We start from the raw sequence: 18024 nt of genomic DNA, 5'->3' as shown, positions 1-18024 counted from the left end.
GGCACAGCGTTCTCCCCGGTGACAGGTTCATTTTATCAAGCAGTAACTACTCTCGCTCTAGAAGGAGGCCCCTGAGACAGCTTCTGTTCTGTGGTGCCCAGCAGTGTGGAGCACTTTTCTAGGCATTTTTTTTTTTTCCATTAAGGTATGATTGATATACACTCTTATGAAGGTTTCACATGAAAAGCAGTGTGGTTACTACATTTACCCATATTATCAAGTCCCCACCCAAGCCCCAATGCAGTCACTGTCCGTTAGTGCAGCAAGATGCCGCAGATCCACTATGTGCCTTCTCGGCGCTACACTGTTCTCCCAGTGACCCCCCCCACCATATGTACGAAACATAATACCCCTCAGTCCCTCCTCCCTCCCTCCCCGCCCGCCCTCCCCCACCCCTCCTCTTTGGTGCCACTAGTTCATTCTTGGAGTCTCTGAGTCTGCTGCTGTTTTGTTCCTTCAGTTTTGCTTCATTGTTGTACTCCACAAATGAGGGAAATCATTTGGCACTTGTCTTTCTCCATCTGGGCATGTTTTTATGTAGTCCCAGCACCCTGGCGAGCTGGGTGGCCACACCATTCCCATCCTGACCCAGTGAGCTGTGTGGTGTGCAGGGCCATGCGGTCTGCTGGGCAGCTGCCCCCTGCTGTGCCCTCGCTGCGGGCTGCGGAGGCGTGCTCTGCACTGCCTGCATCATGCGTTTCAGGTTCCACAAGGCCAAGGAGCCGGGGGCCTGGAACTCTAAGTTAGGGGTCTGGCTGAGTCAGGCCCTTTGGAGCCAGCACAGAAAACAGGTTCTGGGCCCCTAAGATACTCCTTCCGTGGCCTGGGGACTGAGGGGGGCGAGCTCCTCTCAGGCACCCCCCACTGGGTTCTGGGGGCGACATGGTGGAGCTTCCTAGGTGTGCCCAAGGAGCAGCTGACCCTGCCCGCCCGCCGGGCCACTTGTTTCAGGCCATGACCTGTCCCAACGAGGTGGTGTCCTACGAGGTCGCGCTGTCCATGACCAGACTCATCAAGAAGCACGGGGGGGGGCTCCAGGCTGTGACGTGGGACATTCTGCTGGACATCATCGGACGCCTGCTCCAGCAGCTCCGGGTGAGGTGGGGAGAAGGCTGTGGGCATGGGGAGGGCTGACGCCTCAGGCTGGCATGCCAGAGGGCCCTGCCTTACATCCGGGACCCTCTGTCAGAGCCTTCTGGGCGGTGTTCTCTGGTGGTTCCGAGTGGTGTCGACTCATTCACTGAAGATTGCTGGTTCTTCCAAACCCGCTCCATCATTTGGATCAGGAATGTGTAGTAGCTGAGCATGGGGGTGGGGCTGGTGTTGATCAAGACCAACAGTAACACACCAGTATCGCCTCTGTAGCCTCTAAGTGTGGACCCTGAAGATAGTTCCCAGAGTGTCTAATATGCCAACTACGGCTCGGGTGTTCATTCAGAGGACAGCACTGGCTGCAGCAGGGAAGAGGACACGCTGATGCAAGAGTGGCAGAGGGCACGAGGCCACAGCGAGCTTGGGCTCAGGGCTAGGCTCTCAGGTTGGGGATGGGCAGTGGGCAGGCGGCCAGACCAGGGAGGAAGGATTGGATTCTTGTCCCTCAGGGCCTGACTGCTGGCTCAGACCATCGTCACTGACTGGCTGGCCAGGCAGTGCTTCATTCAGGAGTGGCAGGCCGGGAGGTCGTCCTGCTGGGGCCTCCAGAAGCCCTGTGAGCCTGCAGAGGCAGGCGCGTATTCGTGGTTGGGCTCTTGGAGGCCTGCTGCATGGGCATAGCCAGAATCCCTGGGTCCACCATTCCCCAGCTAGGCAGGAATAGCCCCGGTTGCCCCACGTGTCCCAGCACCCTGGGGTCATGCTGCCTGCCCAGCGGGAAGGCCTGAGTGGGTGCCCAGACGCAGCATAATCAAGCCATGGCCTCTGTTGCTGCATTCCTGGGGGGGCCGAAGTCACTCCTGTGAAACTCTGCCTTCACGCGCAGGGCCTGGGCAGCCCGGAGCTCGGAAGCCGCACCCACGACCTGCTGACCGCTGTGGAGGAGCTCTGTGATCAGAATGAGTTCCACGGCTCCAGGGACAGATACTTCGAGCTTGTTGAGAGATGTGCAGACCAGAGGCCTGTAAGACCACCTCTTCCCCAAGCCCGGTGGGCCTTTGGTGGCCAGGCAAGGAGGTGGTGTAGGCCAGGCCACCAGAGGAGGGGCGTGCTGCTCGGCTCTGGGAGCCCTGGTTGTGCGGGTCTCAGACCACATTCTATGTGAGTTCAGGGCCCAGCAGGCTCCTGCTCTCCCGGGATTTGAGCTCCAGCAGTGAAGCCTGCCGGAGTGTGGGCAGCTGCGCACGCAGGGGTTAGAGCACGGCACGAGCCTGGCCAGCAGGCTCCTGCCTGTGCAGAGGAGGGCGCTGCGGCTCCTGTATGCTGCTGCTCAGGCACCAGGCAGCCCTCATGCCAGAAATGCTCACCTGGGCGTGAAAGCTTTGATGTGGGTTTTCAGTGAATATTCACTGCTGCCAGGAGGGCCTCTGTCCTGTGGGCTCTGCCAGCCAGGCCTTTAGGTGGCGGGTCTCAGTGAGCAGGCCTCCCCGGGGCCAGCAGCACAGGGCGTGTTACAGGAAGGGCTGAGTGGCCCCTTGACTCCAGGTTTTCTTTTGACAGGAGTCCTCCCTCTTAAACTTAATAACCTACAGGGCTCAGTCGATCCATCCGGCCAAGGATGGCTGGATTCACAACCTGCAGGCACTGATGGAGCGATTCTTCAGGTAGGGGCCTCTGGAGGCCTGCTTGGGCCCTGGGCCTGGGTCTAGGACACTAGGTCACTGCTGTCCTTTCTGGTCCTTGAAAGTAGCAGTTCTCACTGAGCAGAAAAAGGTTTGTTTTCCAGTGGGACAGAGCCCTTCGAGGCCTCTGCGCTTCCTTCCTCCTGTGGAGTGGTTGTCCAGAAAGATGGTGTCTCTGAGGGCCAAGCTCCCCAGCCCTTTGCCCAGGCCTTGGTCTGGAGGTCAAGGAGCTGGGCCAGGGTTGGTCTCGCCCACCTCCGAGGTGGTGGGCCTGGGGCTGGCAGCTGGCTCCCGTAGCCCCAGCAACTGTGCCCTCACCCCCAGGCATGAGTCCCGCAGCGCTGTGCGCATCAAGGTGCTGGATGTCCTGTCCTTCGTGCTGCTTATCAACAGGCAGTTCTACGAGGTGCGTGTCCTGGGGCTGGCGGGGGGCCCTGGCCCAGCAGGTGCGAAGGTGGGCTTTGTGAGCCCCTGGGGTCTGCCAAGCACCCCTGTGAGCAGGCTTTTCTCAGAAGGCTTTGTTCACCATTAGATTTGCTCATCATTTATCCCGAGGTGCCCTGCCAGGCCTGTGCTGGGTCTGGAGGTGCAGCTGAGCAGCCAGTGGGGTGGGGCAGGTCACTGTTGCAACCCCTGGGGAGCTTGGGCCTGGTTGTCACCCGGAACAGAAAAGACTTCCCAACGAGTCTTGTATGGTGCTGATTTCCTTCTGTTTTTGTATTCACACTTACTCTTCAGACCCTGGCCCCATCACCAGGTTACCTGCCAGTCTTCCCCTCCATTCCACCTTCTACTAGGTGTGCGGCCAAAGTCCACACGTCCTTCAGGAACATCAGTGCACCCCTGCCCTCCATGCCCTTCGCTCTAGGAGATGCGCATCAGGCTGTGTGTGCCTTCCCCTGCCTCCTAGCACACCTCTGTGCCGTGGCCTTGCTAGGATTCCCAGTGTTCCTGGGACCTGCTGCCCCCTCCTACCCTCTCCACCTTCCCTCTACCTACATCTCTGTCCCTTGGACTCCTAGCCCCCTTAAGTCTAGCTCAGTGCCGCCTCTTCCAGGAAGCCCCTCTGGATGGGCAAGGCCCTCACATCAGGGTCAGTCTCATCCTGCTCTCTGTTCCTGTGGTGTGTGTACCTGCCTCTGAAAGCTCTTGCCACGCTGTCCCATTGTAGCAGACTGATGTTGGGGATAAGTCTTTCTATCCCCAGTGCACACACACAGAGGGCATTTCACGTACAGTCATTCTTAATTGTGACAGTCATCGACAAAGTGCATGTGGGGACCCTGCCACCTCACGTATGAGCCCATGCTTGCTTGGGCCATTGTGTAGCCATCATTATTCTGAGCCCAGGGGTGTGCAGACCACAGACAGATCCCTACCATGGTTTCCCCGTCTTGAATGACAGGTTGCTGCCTTTTGGCCTCTGTCACTGATGGCTCCCCTGCCCTCCTTGTGCTTGGTGCAGGAGGAGCTGATCAACTCAGTGGTCATCTCGCAGCTCTGCCACATCCCCGAGGATAAAGACCACCAAGTCCGAAAGCTGGCCACCCAGCTACTGGTCGACCTGGCTGAAGGCTGCCACACCCACCACTTCAACAGCCTGCTGGATGTCATTGAGAAGGTGAGAGCCGCGTGGCCCGGGACTTGGTGCCTTGCTGCAGGGGGACCCCTAGAGCCTCTGTCCCTGCTCTCTGCAGAGTTGGAGCTCGGTCTCAGAGGCACGGTTTTCCTCCCAGTGGAGGGGCAGTGTGGGGAGGAGGCTGTGGCCTCGTCCCACAGGAGCTGGGCTCGGGGCTCAGGGCCAGCATCCTGCACAGCCTGCACCTTGGCTTTTAGTTCTGTGCTTTCTGAATGGCCCCGCAGGAGTGTGGAGTGCATTTTCCCGTTTGAGGAATAAAGGGGAAGGTCATCCCTGACGGAAGTTCTGGGTCTGAGGGTTGCTGCAGGGAACCCAGAGCTGGGGGTTCAGATGCAGATCTCTCCGAAGGTGATTGGCCGCCCCCTCTCTCCACCCCTCGAGCTGGAGGAAAGAGACGTGGCAGCATACTCAGCTTCCTTGGAAGATGTGAAGACAGCGGTCCTGGGGCTCTTGGTCATCTTGCAGGTGGGCCTCTGGGAGGGGTGGCCTTTGCTCTTCTGGGAGGGTGTGACGACCAGCTGCATCCTGTAGGCAGGCTGGTCTTCGGGGACACATCCCTTGGGAGACCTGGTCACCCCCTGGGCATTGCAGAGGGCAGCCTGGGTGTGATCCTGACTCCTTGTCACGGCCGGGAGGACTTGGTGAGAGCCCCTGGGGACAGGTGGGTGAGGCCTGGCCGGAGCCAGCCTGTGGGGCCTCCACTGAGTCAGGGCCGGAACCACGTCCTTGGCCCTCCTTGTAGCAGCTGAGGCCGGAAGCCATCTATTGCAGCCCCACTTTTTGTTTGTTAACTTCATTGAGGTGTAATTCACGTGCCATATAGCTCACTCATTAGAAGTGTGTGATTCATTGGTTTTAGGATGTTCTGTGTAGCTGTCACCACAGACAGTTTTAGAACAGCTTCATCACCCTGAAGTACCCCAGTGCCATCTGCACTCACACCCCATTCTCCCCCATCAGCCCGGCTCCTGGCAATCACTCATCTGCTTTCTGTCTCTGTGAATTCACCTCTTCTGAAAATTTCATTGAAATGGAATCCTAATGTATGTGATTTTTTTGTGTCTGGCATCTGTCACTGCACGTAACGTCTTCAAGAGTCCTCACGGGTCAGTTCTTTGTTTTTTTTCATGGCTGAATAATACCCCACTGTGTGCGCTACACCAGTTTGCATGTCCATTCATCAGTTGATTGGCACTGGGGTTGTTTGTACCTTTTGGCTACAAATGAGCATTCGGGTCTGTTTCTGCGGCTGTGTTTATTCCTCTTGGGCGGACCCCTAGGCACGCAGTTGCCGGGCCAGGTAGTAGCTCTCTGCGTGGTTGTGTGACTAGCTGCCTGTTTCCATTCTGAGCAGCAATAACTCACTGTGGTTCTGATGTGCATTTTTTCCCTAATAACTGTGGAGCAGCTTTCATGTACCAGGGCCATTTGTACATTTCTTTGGAGAAAAGTCTGTTCAGATCTTTTGCCCATTTTGTAATTGAGCTGTTTGTCTTTTTATTGAATTGTAAGAGTTTTTCTATCCTGGATACAAGTCCTTAATCAGTTAGATGATTTGCACATGTTCACATCCCCATTTTCCCTGCACTGTGCTCACCCTGCTGGGTGGTGGCTGTCCTCGTGCTCCCTGGTGCCGCCTGGTGCCCAGGGCTGCTGGGGCTGTGGCCACACGCCTTTGTGTCCAAGGCAGCCTCTGCCCCAGCTGGGTGTGACTGCATCCCTTCTGCCGGCCGCCGCACCTTGGTTACCGATTTTCAAAGCATCACAGTGTCACTTCAGTTCCCTTGCCACTGTCAGTATTGTGTAAAATGTAACGTTTGAATCAGTTGACTCAAAAACTTCTAGTTCATAAAACATCAGATAGTAGAACAATTTCCCAAAAGGTTTATATGCTGGGTCTTTATTTTCTGGTATGAAATTTGAAGTGTTTCGTAGAAGCTGGACAGCACCTCCTTGGTGTCCCTTCCTGAGGACCCTCTGCTCTTGAGGTAGTGAGGTAGTGTCCAGCTGTGTGAGATAGTGTGCTGGCCACCTGTGCCCTGCAGGTGCCCAGCCACAGGAGGGAGAAGGGCCAGTGTGTTGCCCTCACTTGAAAGTCCTGCCCTGACCCGAGGGCTGGGGTGCCAGAGCCGAGCTATTTCCTGGTTGAGAAAAAGTCCCGGGCAGGGCTGTACTCTTCTCCCTTTTTTTTTTCTTTTTTCTTTTTGTTTTTTTTTGAGAGGGCATGTCTCATATTTATTGATCAACTGGTTGTTAACAACAATAAAATTCTGTATAGGGGAACTCAATGCACAATCATTAATCAACCCCAAGCCTAGTTCTCAACAGTCTCCAATCTTCTGAAGCATAACGAACAAGTTCTTACATGGTGAACAAGGTCTTACATGGTGAGCAGTGCAAGGGCAGTCATATCACAGAAACTTTCGGTTTTGATCATGCATCACGAACTATAAACAATCAAGTCAGATATGATTATTCGTTTGATTTTTATACTTGATAAATGTGAACCCCACATTTGTCCCTTATTATTATTATTTTTTAATAAAATGCTCAAGTGGTAGGTAGATGCAAGATAAAGGTAGAAAACATAGTGTAGTGCTGTAAGAGGGCAAATGTAGATGATCAGGTGTGTGCCTGTAGACTATGTGTTAATCCAGGCTAGACAAGGGCAGCAAAACATCCACGGATGCAGAAGATTTCTCTCAAAACATGGGGGGGGGGAGGTTCTGAGCCTCACCTCTGTTGATCCCCAATTTCTCACCTGATGGCCCCCCTGCGACTGTGCCTGTCTTGGGTTGTTCCTCCCTTGAGGAATCTTACCCGTCTCTGGCTAACCAGTCATCTTCCGGGGCCATACAGGGAAATGTAAAGTTGGTAAGTGAGAGAGAAGCCATATTGTTTGAAAAGGTTAGCTTTTTACTTCTTTGCAGATTTATGCCCTGTGGCTTCTATGCCCAGCATTTGTCTTGAGGTATCTTTACTCTTTTCCCTTTTTATAACTAAAAAGTAACATGTGTCCAGTTGGAGTGTGCCAGCAGCGAACAGCCCAAAGCTCCATTTCCTCCCTGCCTCCCGCCAAAACGTCCCGAGTCCTCAGTGCCCTTCCTGAAATGGCCTGCATTGCCAGACAGCCAAACTGCCCCTTCTTTTTTTTTGTCTGGAAGGCAGGGGTAGTGCTTCTACGTGTGTTGTGAAGCAAGGGCAGAGAGTGTTGTCAGTCAATTTTTTGGTCATTACTAAGTGCGCACGTGGTACTGTGCTGTGTGCGGAAGCCCCTGGGGTGGACCTGCGGCTTGAAGGGTCTGCATTTAGAAGAGTGGTAGATGATGCCAGTTACTAGGCCCAGTCCCCCCCCCTGGCACCAGGGCGCATTTGGCCTCTGGCTTGCAGTGACCAGCATGCTCTCTCTGTAGACCAAACTGTATGCCTTGCCTGCCAGCCATGCCACACGTGTGTACGAGATGCTGGTCAACCACATTCAGCTGCACTATAAGCACAGCTATACCCTGCCCATCGCCAGCAGCATTCGGCTGCAGGTAAGCTGGGAGGGGCAGTGGTCAGTGGATGTGGTAGAGTCCAGCCACACCTTGGAGCTGGCCATGGGTGGGTTCCCTTGGGGGGCCAGTATAGCTGCCCATCTTGGCAGCTGCACTGACCACAGGCTGGAGAGGTGGTAGGTGGCCTTGGGAGGCTGAGGTCTTCCCAGAGGCTGCTCCATCTTCCTGTCTCTGTGGCATGTCCTTTGAGTCACACACCTTGGATGGGGACAGAGACGGGATTGCACCAACTTTCAGGGTGGCATGTGGGACTGCGGAGCCTGTAGGCAGGGCAGGTTAGGGTGGGCGGGGCAGGGCCAGACAGACTGCTCTGAGCTGAGCAGAGGTCCCTGTGAGCTTTCATCCCTCCCAAAGCATCTGCCTGATGGGGCAGCCCTCTGTCACTTGGGAAGCCTGGTTAACTGGTCGTCGTTGGCTGGAGGAAGTGATGATGGCCTGGGCAGGGCTCTGCTTCCCGACTCCTGGAGCTGGGTCGTGGTGTCCAGCCAGCATGCGGGGCACCCATCCCCTGTGTCCCAGGGTGGGCACAGCAGCCCCTGGTAGCCCAGCTGCTGTGGCCATATCCTGGCCTGTGGGCTCTGGGGGAGGAGGCTGTGAGGCCTGCGCCTCACTGCCCGGTGCCATGGCATGGGGGCAGGGGCTGGACTGGATAGGCTGGGTGCTGCCCCGTGCTCTTCTCTGTAGGCCTTTGACTTCCTGCTGCTGTTGCGAGCGGACTCACTGCACCGCCTTGGCCTGCCCAACAAGGATGGCGTCGTGAGGTTCAGCCCGTACTGCCTCTGTGACTACACGTATGCGGCCCTGTGCCTCCCACCGCCACCACCCCAGCCCTGCCGCCTTGGGTTCAGGGGCCTGGTGGGTGGAGCTAGCTGCCCTGCACCCTGGGTGTCCTGGCGTACCCCAGGAAAGCCCCAGAGGGATTCTGATGGCAGCCCAGGGTTGGGGCTGGGGGTCTGTGTCTGTGGAGTGGGGGCTTCAGCCTTGGTGCCTCTCGACCTTCGCTTCCACAGGGAGCCCGAGCGGGGCTCTGAAAAGGCTGGGGGCCCCCTGTCACCTCCCACCGGGCCCCCGGGCCCAGCGCCCACAGGCCCCACCGTGCGGCCCGGCTCACTGCCCTACAGCCCGCTCTTCCGCGTCCTGCTGCGGTGTCTGAAGCAGGTGAGGTGGCAGGTTCCTGGGGCTGTGCTCCCGTCAGACTGAGCACTGAGGGGTGCTGCCTGGAGGGCACAGTGTGACTGCGGGAAGTTTGCCACCTTGGTTGGGTCGGCGGCGGCCCAAGGCTCCACGGCAGCTCTGTAGCCATGCACTATGCACCATGTGGAGCCGAACTGACGGCATTGCTGCCTGCCTCACAGGGTGGCTTCGGTACCAGACTAAGGGTTGCAGGCTTACTCCTGGAATCTCCAAGCAGGGCGTGCACAGACAGGCTGAGGAGACTGAAAGGGGGGTGCAGCCCCATCTGGTTGTGGGCACCTGCAGTGGCAGGTGAGGCTTTGAAAGGTGGGGAAGTTTCCAGTGGCAGGAGTCAGTGAAGCCTGGAGTAGGGTAGGGAGGGGGTTCTGTTGGTGGGAGATACAGCAGGGGCAGAGACGTGGAGGTGTGAGACTTCAGTCCTGCACCCTAACGGGCCAGTGAAAGAGAAGTGGTCAGCGGTGTGCCCCGGGCAGGGCTGGGGCCTGGATGGGGAGGCAGGGCCAGGCTCCCTGGGGCCCCAGACGTTGCCACTGATGGGATCCGTCGGGGATTTCCTGAGAGTCTCACAGCCTCTGTCATAACTGGAATCTGGGACAGGCTTTTGGGATCCGTGGCCATTGGTGCAGCACGTGGGCAGGCAGGTGGGGGCCACGATGTGCCTCCTTGTGCTGCGGCCCTGGGTCCATCGTGGTCCTGTAACAGGTATCCGGGCTTTGGATCATCGAGGAGCACTCGCTGCTTTCCCCTTTGAGCCAGCATAACAGCTTTCCTCCCACTGCGTCTTCACTGTGCCCCAGGCGGGCATCAGTCAGGACCCTAGACGGGTGGCCTCTGGGGCACCGGGGCGTGAGCGGGGAAGGCGGAGCCAAGTGTGTGGAGATTCCAGGTCCAGCTGAGGGGAGAGAGGAGGCGTCAGCTCTGTGCCTGGCTTCCCAGTCAGCCTGGCGTCTGGAGGGCAGCTGCCGACTTTCTCTGAGTGGCATCTGCTCCTGCAGGTGTAGGGACGGAGAGCCAAGGTCTGTGCATCAAATAGGAGAAGGGGTCTGGGGGTTCCCTATCCACCCAGCTCCAAGCACAGCTTCAAACTCTGGAACCCCAACTTTCCTCTTGGGGGTCCAGACAGCCCTGCACCCCCTGACCACCCCCTTTTCCTGCAGGAGACCGACTGGAAGGTACTGAAGCTTGTGCTCGGCAAGCTTCCTGAGTCACTGCGCTATAAGGTCCTCATTTTCACCTCTCCGTGCAGCGTTGACCAGCTCTCTTCTGCCCTCTGCTCCATGGTAAAGCCGCGCCCCTCTGCTTCAGGCCCTTGCGCCCCTCTGTGTGGCCTTCAAGACCTGTCTTGGGGCTCTGGTGTGGTGGGAAGGGCCGCAGCACAGCTCCTCCCTCCTCCAAAGACTTGGAGGCCCTGGGGCACACTGAGGAGACAGATGGCCCTTCAGAGATGCGACCTGTCTGGAGAGCAGGTTATGCCTCTGGGTACCCTGTCCTCCTAATTGGATGTCCCTAATGAAGGGCTTGAGTCCTGTCTCTGGCTTCCTTGTGGGGCTCCTGTGACATGTGCATCACATCTCCTCTGTCCTTAGAGCGGCACAGTGGGCACCCTCCTACCCCTCTGAAAGACCAGGTAGCAGTTGGCCTCACCACCTGGCAGTGCTTCACACCTGAGCCTTGGTCATTAGCTTTCAGGCCCCAAGACCCTCGAGCGGCTCCGAGGCACCCCAGAAGGGTTCTCCAGAACCGACCTGCATCTGGCCGTGGTTCCTGTGCTGACAGCATTAATTTCTTACCATAAATACTTGGACAAAACCAGACAGGTACCAGATACGAGAGGGACAGGAAAGCTTTGCAGGACCTGGCGTTTGAAAGCCTGGCTTCCGGGATGTTATCACTGTGACCAGACAGGCCCAACATCTTCCTGGCCTGGGTGGCTGCTAGGCCAGGGAGTTGGCCTTGCTTCCCTGTGTGACCCCAGCTGCTAGCTTGGCCTGGGACTGTGGACATTTGAATCCACGGGTGTTTGTGAGTCATCCTCTTGGGGGTGTGGGCTTAGTGCAGCGCTGGCATGGCCCTCTCCTGACCCCGCGGGCAGTGTCTTTTCTTTCTGAGGAGTATTGCCTGGCTTGGCCTTGCTGCACTTTTAGGGTAGGTGCCAAGCTACTTGGCAGAGCTGGGCCTGTTTTGAGAGGGCGGCCTGGCGTGGGGCCCCTGCCTTCTGTCTACGCCTGCACCTGTTGTGAGGTACAAAGAGCGTACGTAGTAACCCCCATTTCCTTTATTCCGCGCTGCTGGACGCGGGGCCTGCCCTGCTGTCCTTTTCACTACTGTATTTCCTTTCCTGATGCTGTCACTGCCTTACTGACCAGGGACCCGAAGACTTAGAGTGTGTCGGGCAGCCTGCTCTAGGTCCTGGCCCAGTCAGCCTGGCGGTGTCAGCTGCCGCTCTCGCGCTCAGGGAGCCGGCTCACCAGCCTGGCTGTCCACGGGCAGGGGTGCAGAGGGCTGGCCTGTGGTGGCCCAGGTCAGAGGCCACCATGCTGTCCTGCAGCGGGAGCTGGTGTACTGTCTGGAGCAAGGCCTCATCCATCGCTGTGCCAGCCAGTGCGTGGTGGCCCTGGCCACCTGCAGCGTGGAAATGCCCGACGTCATCATCAAGGCGCTGCCCGTCCTGGTTGTGAAGCTCACGCACATCTCGGCCACAGCCAGCATGGCCATTCCACTCCTTGAGTTCCTGTCAAGTAAGTGTCTGCGGCCTTGCGTGTGTGTGAGTGAGACCGTGGGGTGGACTCTTCAGTTGGGGGCTGTGCCCTGCCCAGAGTAACCTGTCCTGGCTTCTCTGGCCCCATCTTGTGACCTCTTTGGCTGCATGTAGACACACTGTCCTCCATGAGACACCTGGGCATGGCCTCCCTCTGCTGCCTCAGGGCCTTTGCACATCCGGCCCCTGTGCCTTGAATGCTGTCCTTCCTGGTCTTTGGTAGCGGCTCTTTTCTTGCCCTTAGTGTTAGTTTAAATAACACAGAAACCTGCCATTAGCCTGGCTCTCAGCTGCCTCTTTATCCCCAACAAGGCACACACTACAGCTTGGAGGGGCTGTGCGGACTGCCCGCTCACATGGTGACTCCAGGAGTGTGGAGTGCCTTGCGCCCCTTCATTGTCTGTGCCCTGGTGTGTGTCTGCCCTGTGGAGAGTGGACAGCAGGGGTAGAGTGGGGCCACCAGGATGTCTGAGGGATTCATATGGCCTCTGCTACATGTTCTTTTTGTTCACAACCCTTTAAAGATGTAAAATCCATTCTTAGGTTGTAGAACAACCCAAGGCAGGCCACTGGCCAGGTCCGGCCTGGTCCACAGTTTGCCAGCCTTGGAATCCAGAGCTGTGGCCCAGGGTGAGGGGAAGGCCATGTTTGGGTGGACCGCAGCCTGTGTTCCTCAGCAGCCCTCTTGGGTCAGAACGGTGGCACTGGCTTTCGGAAGCAGCAGTGTGGGACCCCACGGCGTGGCTCGGCCCTTACTGCCTGTCCCCTGTGTTGCAGCTCTGGCCCGGCTGCCTCACCTCTACAGGAACTTCGCAGCAGAGCAGTACGCGAGTGTGTTTGCCATCTCTCTGCCATATACCAATCCCTCCAAGTGAGTTTTGGCTCACCCTCGTGGCCGTGGCCAGGCCTCTCGGGGCAGAAAGCCAGCTGGGTTCTGTGGCCCTGGAGCCTCTGACCCTGGTTTCCAGCTCCAGCATGTCTGTCCCCTGGGATGGGCTCTGGCACTTCCCTTTTCTTCTTGTTACAGGTTCAATCAGTACATTGTGTGCCTGGCTCATCACGTCATAGCCATGTGGTTCATCAGGTGCCGCCTGCCCTTCCGGAAGGACTTCGTTCCCTATATCACTAAGGTGGGCCAGTGGGACCTGCTTGGCCGCAGGTGGTCCCTGGCTGAGCAGGGTGATGGGCAAGGGAGAGAGGTGGGATGTGTTTGGTACTGTTATCTGGGTGCCTGGGTTCAGCTGAGCCAGTCCCCCTGGGACTTGACTCACTGCTGCTGTTGAGGCAGGAGCTGCCATCTCTGTTCTGGGCCTGCAGCTCATCCCAGACTTGCAGCACACCTGGGTGGGGCTGACAGGTGCGGAGGGAAGAAGCATGTGGCTGTCTCACGGGCTTGTCACCCCGTCCTGCAGCTCAGTTCTGCTCCATTCTGCCAGGGCCTGCGTTCCAATGTCCTCCTGTCTTTTGATGACACCCCTGAGAAGGACAGCTTCAGAGCGCGGAGCACTAGTCTCAATGAAAGGCCCAAGAGGTGCGGGGCCTGCCGTGGGCATATTGGGTGTCGAAGTAGGGCAGGGCAGGCCTGCAGGCTGTGATCTGTGACCAGCCTGGTGCATACAGGTCCTGGGACTGACCAGCTGCCCTGGGTGAGCCAGTGGACTTGAGATGTGGCTGAGGGTGTGCCCCCCGTGCAGGCCATTCTGGGCTCGAAGGTGCCCTGGGGCTGTGAGGCAGGGCAACCTATGAAGGCCAGTAAGGCCTCACACTCAGCTGGAGGGGCTGGCACTGCGGCCTGTGGCCCAGCCTGCCTAGGCATTGAGCGCAGACTTGCTGAGCTGGCGGTACGGGTGCTAGCTGGAGGGCATCTGGTTTGGGTCTGAGTCCCTGGAACAAGCCTAAGGTTGCTCCAGGGCTGCTGTGACTCCTGAGAAACAGCCCCTGGTCTGGGCAGGGAGGAGCCCAAGACTCGTAGGCACCCTTCCTGTGGCCCTGCAGTGAGCTGAGCCTGAGGCCAGGGCCACCCCTTCCTGCAGAGCTCAGTCCCTGGCCCATTGCTAGCCAGGGGACATGCTCTTTACCATCACAGCCGCTTTTGCCGAACCTGAGAAGGATCTGTGCTAGGCCTTGGTTCTCGTTTGCATTTCATTTGAACGGCTCCCACCCTTCCTGACCCCACTCTCCCGCCCGAGCTTTGTCTTGGCCCTCCCTAGGTGGGAATACGGCATTTTCCAGAGTGACCAGGTCAGTGTGACCTAAAGTCAAAAGCTGTTCTCAGGCTCCTGGTGGCGCCTCAGACTCAGAACTGGCTCCTTTGAACATTGACCTTCAGGGCCTCAGTGTCTCCTGGTGCCCGAGCTGGGCGATGCTGGCCTTCCACGGGGGTGAGCGGGACACCTGGTCAGCACAGCCTGGAATCTGCCGTGTGGTGCTATCCACATGTTTAATTTGCACTAATGTTCTTTGTTTCGGTATTGTGCGTGAAACCTTACTTTTTCTCCCGTCGTGTTTATAAGATGTATTTTCATGCATTTTTGTTTTCTGTTTCTTCCCCCTGCTAACTGGCTCTGGCATGGTTTTCTGTTCATCTCACCCATGGGCTCTCCATCCTGACCCTGTGGCCTGTGGCCTTCCCTCCCCGCCCTCCATGGCTTGCTCCCTCTGGAGCTGGGCTCTCTGGGGCCTGGGCTTCCTTTCCTCACCTGGTAGTTTGAGGATAGCCAGAGCCCCCAAACAAGGCCTGAATGGCTCCCCACCTGTGAAAGAGTTCAAGGAGAGCTCTGCAGCCGATGCCTTCCGGTGCCGCAGCATCAGTGTGTCTGAACATGTGGTCCGCAGGTAGTGGGCTCTGTCGGGCGGGGGGCTCAGACCCTGGAACTTGGCCCGTGAGGTGGCGCTGCCAGGCGGGGGCACCTGGGTGGCGGTGCATGGGGCTGCTTGCATGACCTCGCCACCTGCCCATGCCTTCCCAGAGCTAGAGCCAGAGCCCGACTGGCAGCCCTCAGGCCACGGGGGCCTTTCCTGCACAGCCCAGCCCTTGAGTCAGGGGTCCTGGCAGTGAGGGGCGGAAAGGTTGCATTCTGTCCCCAAGCCTGGTCCGAGCATGGGCTGGCTGCACAGCATCCTCAGAGGCTGGCTGGGGAGCCCGAAGCAGGTGGCCCCTCTGAAAAAGCTGGTGTCCAGTGGCTGCTGCTTGCAGGTCTGGCCACAGAGGTCAGGGGCCTTTGCAAATTAAAGCAGTGCCATGCAGGTGGGTGGGACACAGCTAGGGTTTGCTTTTCATACCCTCCAGTAGACCTTGCCTCTGACTTGTCGTATAGGAAAGTCTGCTTCCTGTTGTAGCTGAAAGGGGACAGCGCGCTTTGTGTAGAGCAGTGGGGAGGGGGCGGCCTGGAGTCCTGAGGAGCGTGGCCTGGGTCGCCCCTCCCTGCTGGGGGCGGGGACAGGGTGGCCTCTCGGGGGTCAGTGCTTTGTGCTGACCAGGCCGCGCTGTGTGGGGTACTGGGATCCCCCCCTGGAAGCCCCTCGCTGGGGCCTGGCTCCAGCCTCAGGCTGGCCTCTGCTGAGTGAGATCTGCCTGGGGACGGGGCTCAGTGAGGCTGCTCTCAGCTTCCCCAGCAAATACTTTATTGTGAACAAAACAAAGCAGAGGGGCTGTGAGATTTGCATCACGATTAAACCTCCATAAGCCCCTCCTCTTGTCACTGGGTGCATGTGGGGCCAGCGCCCCAAGTGTGAGGGCGAGGAACACACAAGCCCGGACCCTCCCTGTCCTTGGCGGGGGTGGCCCTGTGGGCAGAATGCAATCTCTTGTCTGTGCACCCCGTGGGCTCTGTGTCTCTGCATGACTGAACTGTTCTGCCACAAAGCCATCACCCAGCTCTCCTGTGCTTGGGTGAGGGGATGTCCTCCCTCTCCCCCTTGTCTCTTAAGCTGCTGCTCCCACGAGCAGGCCCAGGTCCCTCCCCTGAGCCCCTACCCCTGGTCTGGGATGATATGTCCACTTGGTTTGCTGAGCTGTAGCTCCGCTGGTCCCGTGCCCTGATGGGGTCCTTCTGAGTGCGGCCCTCTCAGCATATGCATGCCTTGAGCTTTGGCCCCTGGGGGTAGATGACGGTCCTGCCCCATGTCCTGACCTTGCTGCGACCCCCTCCCCCAGCAGGATCCAGACGTCCCTCACAGGGGCCAGCTTGGGGTCTGCAGATGAGAACTCCATGGCCCAGGCTGACGACAACTTGAGAAATCTCCACCTGGAGCTCACGGAAACATGTTTGGACATGATGGCAAGATACGTGTTCTCCAACTTCACGGCAGTTCCCAAGAGGTGCAGGCCAGGTTCTGGGGCCGGGGTGGGTCTGTGGCTGCATGTGGCCCAAGGAGTAACAGCAGGTGTGGCGTGCAGGGCTCCTTCCCCGGGGGCTGGCCTGGCCAGGCGGCTCTGCATCTCCGAGGCTCCTGCTCCTCCGGCGCTGGGGGCCTGCCGTGCGCCGTGGTCAGGGGCCTCGGGAGCCGCAGTGTCCACCCAGAGCCCCTGCCAGGTCAGGTGGCCAACACTGCTTTGCTTTCAGGTCTCCGGTGGGAGAGTTCCTCCTGGCTGGTGGCAGGACCAAAACCTGGCTGGTTGGGAACAAGCTTGTCACCGTGACAACGAGTGTGGGGACCGGGACCCGGTCGCTGCTGGGCCTGGACTCAGAGCTGCAGCGTGGCCCAGAGTTGAGGTGACTGCAGTTTTTGCCCCTTGCTTGCCCAGCCCTGGTGGTGGCTGTCCTGAGCCAGGCCTGCGTGGGGCGGTGCTGTGCTGGCTGGAGCCCACGGGCACCTCAGCTACATGCCGTGTGGACCCTTCTGCCCTCAGCTCTGACCACGGCAAGCGTGTGAGACAGACAAAGGAGGCGCCGGCCAAGCTGGAGTCCCAGGCTGGGCAACAGGTGCACCGTGGGGCCCGGGCCCGGGTCCGCTCCATGTCCGGTGAGCCTCTGCCTCGCCCCTCACAGGTGCCTGTCTGGGTCCTTGGGAGCCGAGGGACAAGGTGGTTGGCTCCAGGCCTGGCCCGGTTCCTGAACAACAGAGCCCCCGTCTTAGGAGTGGGGTGATGCTTCTGCACAGCCATGGCCCCGCTCGCCATGAGTCTGTTCTCAGCCGGTCTGGGTGCCCTCAGCCCAGCTTGGCCCTGGTGCTCCGTTGCCTCGGCGGGAATGAGCCGTGGGCCGACCAGAGCAGGTGCTGCCGCCCTGGTGCTACATGGCCAGTGCCTAAGAGGGCCGTGCCCACGGAGGGCGGAGCTGGACCGGGGGCTGCTGGGCCCTGGCTGGGCCTGCCAGGTCTGTGCTGGTGGCCTTGCGCTGGGCGGGTGGTGGTCACCAGCCCTCCTGCCCTTTTCTTCAGGGGGCCATGGCCTTCGTGTCGGTGCCCTGGACACCCCAGCCTCCCATGTCCCCAGCGGTGCCCCTTCCCCGGCCTCACAGACTGCGCCGGCCGGCAAGCCCGAGAAGGCCGCAGCCGGCTCCCAGACTGATCTGGCAGCCTATGTGCCCCTGCTGACCCAGGGCTGGGCGGAGATCTTGGTCCGGAGGCCCACAGGTACGAGTCCCACAGGTTTGGGACATTCATCCCTATGGATGCGGAGCAGCAGCAGGCGGCTCAGGGCAGGGGCTTTGTTCCCAGAGTAAGAGTGGTGGAGGCCCAGGGCACTATGTGGGGAGACTACCAGTTCACTTGGTCACCACAGCAAAGGCTGGCGGCCCGCAGAGCAGCTCGTGCTTCCGTCCCGGAGGCTGGGACCCGAGGTCAGGGTGTGGGCAGGGCTGGTCCCCCCGAGGCCTCTCTCCTGGGCATCGTCTCCCCGCGTCCTCACACGGTCGTGCCTGTGCCTGTCTGGGTCCTGGCCTCTCATGAGGCCGCAGAGGGGACTAGGGCCCGTCTGCGGGGCCCACTTTACCTCAGTCACCTCTTTGGAGGCCTTCCTCCAGACGTGGTCCCATCCTGAGGCCCTGAGGGCTGGGCTTCAACATGTGAATTTTAGGGGACACAACAACCTACAGCTTTTCAGGCAAAAGGAAGGATTTAAGCCAAGGCCTAAGGGTTGGGAGGTGCTTTGAATGCAGT

At 58.8% G+C, this 18024-nt stretch overlaps 1 protein-coding gene across 19 annotated transcripts in view; it reads left to right on the top strand.

Moving 5' to 3' along the window:
- The window catches only part of TSC2 (TSC complex subunit 2), a 34604-nt gene that overhangs the window by 9101 nt on the left and 7479 nt on the right, over positions 1–18024 (top strand). For 7 of the 19 annotated variants that reach the window (XR_012121808.1, XM_073214341.1, XM_037001788.2 and 4 more), the window contains exons 11-30: positions 952–1095; positions 1979–2116; positions 2653–2756; positions 3099–3180; positions 4240–4395; positions 4762–4878; positions 7827–7949; positions 8655–8761; positions 8981–9128; positions 10322–10444; positions 10847–10981; positions 11713–11902; positions 12700–12793; positions 12950–13052; positions 13359–13453; positions 14629–14757; positions 16079–16243; positions 16488–16637; positions 16775–16887; positions 17305–17499. Coding sequence is in view for 18 of the 19 variants with exons in the window: in XM_073214341.1 (XP_073070442.1) it covers positions 952–1095; positions 1979–2116; positions 2653–2756; positions 3099–3180; positions 4240–4395; positions 4762–4878; positions 7827–7949; positions 8655–8761; positions 8981–9128; positions 10322–10444; positions 10847–10981; positions 11713–11902; positions 12700–12793; positions 12950–13052; positions 13359–13453; positions 14629–14757; positions 16079–16243; positions 16488–16637; positions 16775–16887; positions 17305–17499 (2611 nt within the window). In the remaining variant the exon portion in view is untranslated. Of the gene's footprint in view, positions 1–951; positions 1096–1978; positions 2117–2652; positions 2757–3098; positions 3181–4239; positions 4396–4761; positions 4879–7826; positions 7950–8654; positions 8762–8980; positions 9129–10321; positions 10445–10846; positions 10982–11712; positions 11903–12699; positions 12794–12949; positions 13053–13358; positions 13454–14628; positions 14758–16078; positions 16244–16487; positions 16638–16774; positions 16888–17304; positions 17500–18024 lie in introns of those variants that run through there. The other 12 variants (XM_073214346.1, XM_037001785.2, XM_073214339.1 and 9 more) reach the window with 6 other exon arrangements.

Source organism: Manis javanica, chromosome 10 (genome assembly GCF_040802235.1).
Source record: "Manis javanica isolate MJ-LG chromosome 10, MJ_LKY, whole genome shotgun sequence".
NCBI lineage: Eukaryota > Metazoa > Chordata > Mammalia > Pholidota > Manidae > Manis > Manis javanica.
This window is presented reverse-complemented; position numbering and strand designations above follow the sequence as displayed.